Source organism: Oryzias latipes, chromosome 20, assembly GCF_053564925.1.
Source record: "Oryzias latipes strain Hd-rR chromosome 20, Olatipes_Hd-rR_3.1".
NCBI lineage: Eukaryota > Metazoa > Chordata > Actinopteri > Beloniformes > Adrianichthyidae > Oryzias > Oryzias latipes.
This window is the reverse complement of record NC_136256.1, coordinates 180782-193072: the sequence shown is the minus strand read 5'-3', so window position 1 is coordinate 193072 and position 12291 is coordinate 180782. Positions and strand designations below refer to the sequence as shown.

The 12291-nt window shown below is 47.4% G+C and overlaps 1 protein-coding gene across 4 annotated transcripts in view; it reads left to right on the top strand.

The window, feature by feature from the left end:
• The window catches only part of lamb4 (laminin, beta 4), a 119171-nt gene that overhangs the window by 50711 nt on the left and 56169 nt on the right, over nt 1–12291 (top strand). For all 4 annotated transcript variants that reach the window (XM_078938339.1, XM_078938338.1, XM_078938337.1 and 1 more), the window contains exons 17-18: nt 10668–10780; nt 11449–11560. In XM_078938339.1, coding sequence (XP_078794465.1) covers nt 10668–10780; nt 11449–11560 — 225 coding nt within the window. The remainder of the gene's footprint in view (nt 1–10667; nt 10781–11448; nt 11561–12291) is intronic.

Here is a 12291-nt window from a genome sequence, read left to right as displayed (position 1 = left end):
CAATCAGCCTGTCAATTTCAGGCACCGGTCTTCCCTCACTCGTGAACAAGACCCCAAGGTATTTAAACTCCTCCACCTGGGGCAGGGACACTCCACCCACCGAGAGATGGCAAACTACCTTTCTACGGTCGAGAACCATGGCCTCAGATTTAGTGGTGCTGATCCTCATCCCAGCCGCTTCACACTCGGCTGCGATGCCCGCTGGCGGTCCTGGCCAGATGAAGCCAACAGGACAACATCATCTGCAAAGAGCAGAGAGGAAATCCTGTGGCCCACAAACCAGACTCCGTCCGGACCCTGGCTGCGCCCATAAATACTGTCCATAAAAACTATGAACAGGACCGGTGAGAAAGGGCAGCCCTGCCGTAGTCCAACGTGCACCGGGAACATACCACGGGGACGCGGTCGAATGCCTTCTCCAAATCAACAAAACACATATGGACTGGATGAGCGAACTCCCACAATCCCTCCAGCACCCTAAAGAGGGTGTAGAACTGGTCCACTGTTCCATGACCAGGATGGAAACCGCACTGTTGTTCCTGAATCTGAGGTACGACTATCGGACAAACTCTCCTCTCCAGTACCCTGGCATAGATTTTCCCAGGGAGGCTGAGGAGTGTTATTTCCCGATAGTTCGAAAACACCCTCCGGTCCCCTTTCTTAAAGAGGGGAACCACCACCCCTGTCTGACAGTCCAGTGTTACAGTTCCCGACTGCCACGCGATGCTGCAGAGACGTGTCAGCCAAGACACCCCAACAGCATCCAGAGACTTGAGGTACTCAGGGTGGACTTCATCCCCTCCCGGAGCCTTGCCACTGAGGAAGTCATTGACTACCTTTAAAAGAAATTATATATTCCATTAATTGGAATAAATCTGTTTTATTACCACTAAACAGTAATTCGGAGCAAGGACTCACAATACCAGTTAAATCAGGCAATATAAAATATCTAGGTATTTATTTTTCCCCCAAAATATCAGAACTGGTGCAGCTAAACTACACCCCATTACTGAAAAACATACAGGACGATCTAACACGCTGGACCAACCTGCCTTTGTCCCTTATGGGCAAGGTAGCCACGGTAAAAATGAAAATCTTACCCAAAGTTAATTATCTCTTCTCAATGATTCCCACACAACCGCCATTAAAATGGTTCAAAACATTAGACTCATCCATATCAAGCTTTCTATGGAACAATAAACCTGCAAGAATTAGTCTAAAAACTTTAAAATCGGCAAAAGGCTGTGGAGGATTAGAATTACCTAACTTCCACAATTACTTTCTTGCAAATAGATTACAATACATCTTAAAATGGTTAAAAAATAATCCAGAAACCAACTCATGGTTAGACTTGGAACAGGCGTTATGTGGAAAGATCGACCTGTCAGATCTTCCATTTATTAGTCAAATAGTTAAAAAACAGGATTGTTTCAAAAGTATTAATATAAATGCCACTTTAACAGCCTGGTGGGAATTTCTCAAAATATCAAAATCATCAATTCAAACGTGCAAAATGACACCCATCTGGAACAACCCAGACATCCTCATAAACAAAAAGATTATCCACTTCCCAGCTTGGCAAGCAGGGGGCATAAACAACTAGAGCACATAATTATTGATAGAAGATTCATAACTCCCCAGGAACTTCAAGACAAACATGGAATAAATAACGTCTTGGAATATCAGCAACTTAAATCAATTATTACTAAAAAGTTTAAATACAGAGACAACGATTTAAAGCTACCAGATGTAGTTACCACTCTGATCAATTTCTCAATGAATAAAACTCTCTCCAAAATATACAAACTTTTATGTAATTTAGATAACAATATTTCACTTCCGACAACAAAATGGGATGCGGATTTGAGCATCAGCACAGATGAAAGCTTTTGGTCAGAACTTTGTCTAAACACCTTTAAACTGACAAAAAGTCCAAATCTGCAGCTAATCCATTTCAAAACTCTTCACAGAATTTACTACACTGGACAGAGGATGTTCAAGATGGGTCTCAGTAACTCAGACATTTGTCAGCACTGTGACAGTAATCTACCCGACAATTGCATGCATGCACTATGGTTCTGCACGCCTGTCCAGGCTCTCTGGCAGCCGGTATGTGCCGATCTATCAGTCTGGCTTAAAGTTTCAATCACAGCTTCACCGTCACTTTGTGTGCTTGGTGACATGAGTGCCATCGATGTAGAAGGAGGATTAGGCTCTATCATTTTCATAACTCTTTGCATTGCTAAAAAAAACTATTTTAATAAATTGGAAAAGCAAGAAAAATATAAATATAAGTCAACACAGAAATCTGCTGCTTGATCATATCAGCTTGGAAAAAATGTCAGCCCAAGGTTCAAGTAACTTTGAAAGAATTCAGCCTCTCTGGTCTCCCATAGCTAACTCCATGACTTAGGGGTTGGGGAAGCCTGGTCGTCGCTGCTCCTTGCCCTTCTGCCGTGGGCCGGGGTGGGGGTCGGGGCCTCCGGTGCCTGGCGGGGGGTGGTGGGGGCTCCGTTGGTTGGGGGGTCGGGTCCGGCGCCTGGGTGGGGCGGGCTGGGGCGCTGCGTGGTCCTCTGGGCTTGGGTGTGGGGGTGCGTGGTGGGGGGGTGGGGTGGTGGTCTGGCTTGGCTTGGGGGGGTGGTCCCTTTGCCTGTGCTGGGGGGGGTTGGCGGGGGGCGCTGCTCGGGGGGGGGGCCAGCAGCGCTGGATGGGCTTCCCATCTACACCTGGGGCTGGGATCGGCCCTTCCCTGGCTCTGGGGCGGGACGGGACAACCCTCTTGGGGCCCCCGGTCGCTCTGGGTGTCATCCGCTTTGGCTGCGGGGTCATGGGGTGGGTGGGGCGGGGGGGTCTTGTCGGCCCTGTCCTGTGGGGGGACGGGGGGGGGGGGGGCACTATTGGTACAGGGCAGGGGGGGTTGACGGGTCGGGGTCTCCACTGAGGCCATCGGCGGTTTCCCCGGCCAGTCGGCTGCCTCGGTCCCGTCGAGGCCTGACCAGAGCTCTTCTAGGGCCGGCGTTTAAGGGTGGGGGCCTGGGCTTGCTCCGGGGGGGGGGGGGGCAACGCTTTCTGGCTCCTCTCTCTCTGTGTGGGGGGGGTGCTGGGCTTGGGGTGTCGGCGCCTCCGGGGGTGGGGCCCCTGGGCTGGGTGGGCCTGGCCCCCTTGCTGGGGTGGGGGGACAGCTGTTTGACCACCGGGGGACAGTCTACCAGCTGTCCCCAACTTACCCCCTTCCTCATATAACCTCATAATAGGGTGAGGGGGTGGGGGGCTTAGCCTGCGATGAGCCTTTGGGGGGGGTTTACTAGGCAGTGGCCCCCCTCCTATGGTTGTCGTATGGAGTGGGCCCCCCCTCTTTCGGTTTTATTTGCACCTTAGACATGTAGGGCCCTTGTTAGGGGGGGTGCTTGGACATCACTGCCAGCAAGCAGCGGATGTCCTCCTAGCACCCTACCCGCCAATTTTAACCACACCTTAGACATTTAGGGCCCCTTGGTGGGGAGGGTGAGGGGACGTCACTGTGAGTAATCAGGATATGTCCCCTTAATGCCCTACCCGCCAATTTTAACTGCACCCCCCTTAGCACACACACCCCTCCCCCCTCAATATATACATCCCAACATAAACACACACACATGCACACACACACCCTCTCAAACACACATACACGCACACACATTTTGCGAGGAAGGTGGGACCTAGGACCATCTGTCCCCTGCCTCTTCCCTGGTGGGGGGTACGGGCCCCTTTGCAACGGCGGCCGTGTCCCCGGGGTGCCGGCTTCCTGGGCCCGGCGGTGCTCTCTCCGCGCGGTGGGGGGGTTCACATTACATCTGAGCCGGGAGTGTTCGTGTCCCTGGGGGGTGGGTTCTGGTCCTTGCTCCTGAGCGCTGGGCCCCGCCAAATTTCCAACTGTGGCCGAGCCTGGTCAGGCCATATTTACAACACCCCTTGTGGGCCCTCTTTTTTCCCCGGGGTTCCCCCCTCTTGGGCGGGGGCGGTGGGCCCCTGCCTCGCTCCTCCCTGGACCAACCGTGGGCCGGGCGGATGGCTGCCTGGAGTGCGGAGCGGGTGTCCCTTGGGGGGTCCTGGATCGTACCTGGGGTTGGGGCGGGGGGATGCCTGGAACTCCTGGGTGCTCGTCTGGGGCTGTGGGCGTCCTTCTCTGGTGGGGCCCTGCGTTGGGTTCTCCCGGCGTGGCGGGGGGGCTGCTCTCCTGGTTGGGCTGGGGCGGCGCTCTCTCTCCCTCCGTGTCTCCCTGCTCTCTGGCTCTGGGGGCTTTGCGGCGGCCCTGCTGGCCCTGGCCTGGGTGGCGGGCTTGGTCGCCCGGGCGGCGGTTATTCCCTGCCGGTTCCCGTGTGGCGTTGGGGGGATTCCGGCTGCTGCTGCTGCTGCGGTGGGGGTCTTGGGGTGGGGATGGCTGGGCACTCTCCCTCCTTCTTTTCACGTTCCACCATCCATTTTAGAAGAACATAAACACTCACCTGAGCACAGGTGTTAGCTCACCTTTGCACTAACAGTTTGCATGACTGAATGACTGAAATATTTCACACTAGTTGGTTTTAAGGCATAAGTATGCGTGTGAACACTATCTGTTTTGTGTACATGTCGACAGGTGGACATTTTTGCAGCTAGCAGGTGTGTTTATAACATTTGAGTGTGTGTGTGGACAGGCTCCGCCCTTTTTGTACTACATTTGAACCTTACCATAATGATTAACAACCAGTAAACTTGTTGCTGTATGCTGCTTCATGGTCTTATCCCCCTTCCCCTCCTATTATCACCCCCTACCCCCCCTCTCTCTATCGTCCCTCTCTCTTCTTCCCCTCTTTCCTTTTCCGTCCGGTCCAACACCAAAGATTTTCAGACATGATTGAAATTAATAAAGTTTGGCCTCAATTACAAAAGGGGTTACTCAGACATACCTTTGGTTTGTCTGAAGATTAATAACCCCTCTTGTTAAAGTAAAATCTGTTCAACACAAGAGGCCCTCAGCTCTCATCTATCTGCCCAGCTGTTGGACAGGACAAGTAGTCCTAGTAGAAAATTTTATTTGGATTCACGATTTAGTGTTCCCTCGCTATTTCACTGTTCACCTTTAACAGTTTCACTGTTTTGTGAATTTTTACAGTGCAATTTTACATGCTTTTTTTTTCTTTTTTAGAGACATTGTCAATCTCCGTGCTTTTCTCCCTGTATTTAATGTAACATACGTTTACTGTTACATCAATCTGAGATTGAAAGCAGATCCTTGTTTTAATTTTACAAGACTGGACTTGTTTTCTATGAAGATTTTAACTTTTGAGAGTTCAAATAAGAGACGAAAGTGTAAAATTGTAACGACTGTCTGATAAATGTGAATAAAGTGTGTCGTGTGGGGTTTAGGGCATTAAATCCTCGGTAATTTCTTCACAAATTTCACATATGCAGGTTATTTTTAGAACCTAACCCCTGCAAGAAACAAGCAAACACTTGTACCTAAAAAATAGTTAGAAGGTGGCCAGTTAAAAATAAAAATAAATAAATAAATAAAAACGTATTCACCTTCTTGTGCGGAAGGTTGAGAGGTTCCGGCTAGACATAGTTGGGGTCACCTCCACGCACAGCCTGGGATTTAAAACTCACTGTGCTGAGAGTGGTTGGACTCTCTAACCATTCTGGAGGTGCTCAGGGTGAGAGGCAAAGGGTGACCTTTGGCCTTGTGTCTTGAACACTCGGGTATAAAAAGGGGCAGAGCTGTCCAATCACTTTCTGGTGGGGAGATGGATTCGCTGGAGGGGAAGGTGGCCGAAAAGACTTTGGAGACCTAAACGTAGTTTGAGGGTATCCTAGGAACGTCTGTCTGAGCCCTCCATCAGGGAGGTCTTTACAACCCATATCTGTGAGAGCTTCAAACAGATACCGAGGGAGGCTGGGGACACTGAGTCAGAGTGGACCATGTTTTACACCTCTATTGTCTCATCTTCTGTTCTGAGCTGTGGCCACTAGGTCTCTGGCGCCTCTTGCTGTGGCAACCCCAGAACCTGGTGGTGGACATCAAAGTAAGAGATGACTTCATTCTGAAGAAGGAGACTTACCAAACTTTGCTGGCTTATGGGAATCCAGAGGGAACTAAAAGGTACCGGAAGTGTGAGCAGGCTGCAGTCGAGGCTGTTGTGGAGGCAAAAATCTGGCCCTTGGATAGGGTTTGGTGTGAAGAAGGACTATTGGTTGGCCTCAAAAAGAGTTTGGCTAACTCAGAGGGGAAAGCAGTTCTCAGCAGGCACCGTTTTCAGTGCAGGTGGGCAGCTGTTGACTTCGACTGGGGACATTGTTGGGCGATGGAAGAAATACTTAGAGGATATCTTTAATCCCACTGACATGCCTTCGCTTGAGGAAGAAAAGGCTGAGGACTTTGGGGTAGGGCTGTTTATCACCCAAGCCGAAGTCACTGAGGAAGGCAATGAGCTCCTCGGTGGCAAGGCTCCGGGACTGGATGAAGTCTCCCCTCAGTACCTCAAGTCTCTGGATGCTGTGGGACCGTCTTGGCTGACACGTCTCTGAGGTCTTTCCAGGGATCTGTTGTAGCCACTCCTCCAGCTTGGGGGTTACTGCCCGAGTGCTCCAATTACCACAGGCCCCACTGTCACCTTCACTTTCCAGGCTTTCTCCAGTTCTTCTCTGAGTCCCTGGTATTTCTCCAGTTTCTCATGTTCCTTCTTCCTGATGTTCCCATCGCTTGGCACTGCCACATCCACCACAACGGCTTTCCTCTGTTCTTTATCCACCACTACAATGTCTGGTTGGTTCACCATTACCTTCCTATCAGTCTGGATCTGGAAGCCCCACAGGATCTTTGCTCTCTAATTCTGTACAACTTTTGGAGGTGTTTACCATTTTGACCTTGGGGTTTCCAGTCCATATTCTGCACACATGTACTGTATATTATTCCAGCCACTTGATTGTGGCGCTCCATGTATGCTTTCCCTGCCAGCATCTTCCACCCTGCAGTTGTGTGCTGGATTGTTTAAGGTTCCTCTTTGCACAGCCTACACCTTGGGTCTTGTCTGGTATGGTAGATCTACACCTTGGGTCTTGTCTGGTGTGGTAGATCTGACCGTCTATCACTCTGGTGCTCAGGGCTTGTTCCTGAACTGCCAGGATGAGTTTCAGTGCTGTCCTGTAGGCCAGCCCCTTCTAGCCATTGGTAGAACTTCTTGATATCAGCCACTTCAGTATAGTCCGGTGGTCCATCCCACACAGGGGTTTGTCCTCCCATGATGATCTGTCCTCCAGCACTGTATCCTCTGCTCTTCATTGCCTGAGACATTGACTGAGCACACTGTGTGTTGGGGCCTTGAGCTTGATGTATTCATGCACCTTGGATAGTGGCATCGAGGTACTTGTAACTGTCCTCAATGTCTGCAATTGTTCCTTCTGGGAGTTAAACCCCTCCTGTGTGGACTACCTTGCCTCTCGTTGTCACCATCCGGCTAAATTTCTCGAGCCCGAATGACATCCCGATGTCAGGAGTGTAGATCCTGGTGGTGTGGATCAAGGAGTCAATGTCACGCTCGCTCTTAGCATATAGCTTGATGTAATCCATGTAGAGGAGGTGACTGATGTTGGCCCCATTTCTGAGTCTGTATCCATAGCCTGTCTTGTTGATTGTTTGGCTTAGGGGATTCAGACCTATGCAAAACAGCAGTAGGGACAGAGCATCCCACATTTGATGGACACTTGTGCAAGTGGCTTCCCATTGGCTTCAAGGGTGTTTTTCCACAGCTTCGAGTTTCCTATAAAGCAGGGGTGGCGAACAAGTTTGACACCAAGAGCCGAATTTTTTCACTGTGAGAGTCAAAGAGCCACACCACACACTGACCTGCCAAGACGTACACACACAAACACACTCACATAACACACTCCTCTCCCTACAACAGAAAAGCAAGTATTGTACTTGTGTTTATTTCAAGGAAAGAGTCCACCCTCAATACACACATCAAATGCAGCTTAGCTAGAGTTAACACAGTTAACCCTGGAGGTCAGATACCCCCTCCACACACACAGGCACCTCTGTCTCATCTCATATACACACACACACTCTCTCTCTCTCTCTCATTATCTCACTCTTTTCTCTGCCTCTCTCTCACACACTACTACTCAGTGACGGGCGGTGACTCTTCTGAAGTCAGATTTACGATTGTAACAACTGAATAATTCACTATTCATCCAACAGTATTTAACTGGTAATTTTTTGTATCTCAACATTCCTCTTTCAATGACCCTTACACCAACAAATACACAAACATCTGGACAGAGCATCCCTCTGGTGTCTAAGTGATTCATATTCACAATAAACACATTGAATTAATAACATTTCAGTTGTGTGCAACTTAAATTAATTTTTACCTTCAATAGAATATCTTGCTTTTATGTTTTTTTTTTAAATTGAATGACTGACTTTTTGCATCAAAAGCCAATTATTTATTAAATGTTAATACATTGCAATGATTCAGTTTATTCATTAATATAGTAACCAAATAAGTGCTAAGGTACCATTTACCTGGCTGTTCTCACTGGGAGCCCATTAACTTGAACTCACATAGACATACAGCCAAACGGCATGCAAGTCACTTCTGCGAACAGCTCCCTGGCTCATGGTTTTACACTTAATATTTACCACTTCCCATGAGTCTTAGGGGCTAAAGGCGGGGCTAAACCCCAGATCAGTTGTAGCCTCTCTGATCAGCTCCTTTACGTGAGTGTCAGTCAGAATGGACCGATGCCTTGATTTCACGTGTTTCAAGGTAATAAATAGGGACCGGCAGACATATATTGGGGAGAACATTGACAGCAGATTGAGAGCAGCTCGTACACACCCGGGGATTTCTCTGTTCTCCAAAACGTAACAGGGCCTTCTTTCAGAAAGATTTCAGCTCAATCATCTGTTTTCTCGCTGCCTCATCACTGACAAGCGGGGATCTCAGGCATTCAGTCTCTGCATTAAAGGATCCATGAGAAACGCGATCTGCGGTCGTTTCCGTCTAGTTGCACAAGTAGCGCCACGTTCTGCACTTTATTCATTTGGATTGCATCCTTCTGCTGTTTGAGCTCCGCAAAGAAGAAAAGTGGATTGTCGTTTTGAATGTGGGCTTTGAAAAAAAAGCTTTAACTTGTTAATAAAGGAGACAATTTGTGTCAGATCAGGAAGAGTTTTTAATTTTCTCCGGGATACGTTTGGTTCTTTTCTGCCATGAACTATTTTACTGCTTCCAAAAGCCCATAATAATAAACATCGTGACTTGCCATTCTGTTCAATAAAAAAGTAACAATCTTCCCATTCTTCCGGAAACGTCCTGTGTTTATCTTTATACTCTGAATTTCACCACTTTGACCATGAGGGTAACAATCTGCACGCACATCAAATCTTTATGTGTTCCGGCATTGGGCATAACCTGCGCAAATAATTTGCGGCCACGTATGTGTCGGGAGCAGCATCAAACACACACACTGCCAAATTACTTTTATTATTAATTATTATTTATTTTTAATACCCTCTAATGGTTTCAGTGTGGTTTAAGAGGGAAACAATTATGAAATGAGGCACAGTATATAGTAAATATGATGAGACGCAAAGAGCGCTCATTGTCCAAGAGCCGCATGCTGCTCGAGAGCCGCATGTTCGCCACCCCTGCAATAAAGGCTCTTTAAGTCCTGTGGATGTTGTACAGCTCTAAGGATTCAGTGATCCACATGTGTTTCATTGAGTCATAGGCTTTCTTGTAATCAATCCAGGCTGTGCACAGGTTGGTGTGTCGTGACTTGCAGTCTTGAGCGACTGTTCTGTCAACCAGGAGTTGGTGTTTAGCTCCTCTGGAGTCTCTACCAATGCCTTTCTGTGTGTTCCTCATGTATTGATCCATGTGCCTATTTATCGACCCATACTGTCTAGCAGATGGAGGAAATCTGCCCACCGGGCATTCAGATCTGCCAACCAGACCAAGGCCAGCAGGAAAGCAACAAGGGCCAACGGCAGAGAGTAGGGAGGCCCAGGAACACAGAGAGTGCAAGCTTCAGTCCAACCAGAATAATAGGCCACCCCATGCCAGAGGGCCCAGCGCAGGGCCCTGCCCCCGGAGAGCACCCCCAGCCCTAGACAAGCAGTCCACCTCGACCCAGGGGTTCTAAGCATTCCCCCACCCTGACCCCAGGGACGAGCCAGAGCCCCCCAAGGGAGACCCGCCCATCGGTCTACGGAGCCACCCACCCAGCTCGTGGGAGGTCCAGGACAGAGAAAGGCGGGGGTCGCCCACCCCTGCCCAGGAGGCGGACACCCAGAAAAGACGTGGGGGTCCCAAAAGAGTATTTCAAACATTGCCTAACTATGTTTACCTACTGTTGGAATTTTGGCAAGGCCTAGCGCTCGAGGACAAGGACCTGAACTTGCACAACTGGAACAGGGACACCCCCCGGCTTAGATGTTTTTGTGTTTTGTGTTATGTACGTGTGTTTGTGTTGGAGTGCTATTAAGTGGTCGTTTGAAGACGGAGGGTAGGTGGGGCCAATATTTTTTTTTTAAAATCACGTTTCAATCGCTCCTGAGTATGAGTCGCACCCAAGTAACAACTATGAAAATTAAAACTTACACCTTCAGAAAATCCACAAATTCTGTCTGGATACTCCTGCAGACTCTTTCGGACTGGTTGGCTACAATCAACATCCGGATGTTGTTGCCAGGGGACAAAGGCTGCGGCAAAGATTCAATTGGAAAAATGGTTTTGAATCTCCCGGTAAACTCTAGGTAAGACAACATCAGCTGACATGAATGGCTTGCTGGGAATGCATTGCACCAAACAGAAAAGTTTAGAAGCGTATGCTGAAGCACATTAAGTATGTTCAGTCCTGTATTTAATTGGGTGTGCTGTTCTAATGTAACAATTTCATGAAAGAACCATCTGTCCTCCAAGGGTTTAAAAATTTTTCTTCCTGCTAGCATAAAATCAGGGCAGCTATATGCCATTTCTAATATTGACAGAGGGGAAGAAAGTGTCACCAGATATTTTAGATAAAAATAGTTTTATCTAGTTTTTGCAGAGGACTCTAGGTCAGCTCTGAAATTTTGAGAAGAAAGCATCTTTGAGGAGTTTTGGTCAGTATTTATAGCACCCCATATTTATAGCCTATAAAACATTGAAAAAAGCTACTGAAATTAACAATGTACTTAAGCTTTAAACACCTTAAAATTAAACAGGACCATTATGTTTAACTGCTCTCTGATTGAAAAACATGTTTGTGCATGATCTAAAGGTACATTATTATCCTGTGCATGCAGGTCAGAAGTTTTACTACAAAAATAACAAGAGAAGGTTTTATTTATAAAGTCTATTTTTAATGATGTATAGAAATCTATCTTTATCTGTTTTTTCTTTTGTTTAGGTTTGTCTTGTAAACTGTTTGTTTGTTTTCCAGAGTAGGCATTTTGGAGTCTCAGGTGTGTCTGAATGCAGGAGGTCTGTATCTCATTGAGGTCGTTTTCAACTCCCAGCCCACAACGGAAGGCTTGCACATCCTTGTTGACTCTGTAAGACCACAACCTGTTCAAGTAAACCATTTCAGAATTTTATTCAGGCGTGCACTGAAGTCAGGGCCTCTTCCTAAAGGGAACTTATTATAGGGGTGTAACGCATAATCCATAAATCCTTTTGTTTTTTTACGATCCAACCAGAGTGATATGGGAAATTGTTAATCAAATCAACCTTTGCCATCATACAAAAGGACATAAATCGATTATATTGACATTGGAAAATACCATGTGTATTGAGGCTCAGTGTTTTTTTTAAATAAACAACCAAGTGCCATCACAGCGTACGAATCACATGATAACAGCAAAGACTGATCAAGCCATCATTCTAGTCCAATGTGTGGTAACGCTTTGAATTTTGCAAAGACGTTACCATACAGTGTGGTAGAAAGTTATAATATTATTACCTTTGTTATTTTGATGTCAATTTTATGAATTTTATGAAAATAAAATGTGAATAGATTCACCATTATTTCTTCTTTGTACAAATGTTTACACTCACCAGCCACTTTATTAGATATACCTTGCTAGTACCCACTTTGACCCCCTTTTGTTACGCGGGGGTTGAGGAAGTACCCAGGTGCAGAGAGGTGGAGGCAGGAGGTTCCGGGTGTAACAGGATCATTAATAACTACAAATCAAAAACCACGGCTTAAGTAGGCAAACCAAACTCAAAACAGGAAACATCTAAAGTCACTGAAACAGGGCAACAGCATAATATCAAACTATGG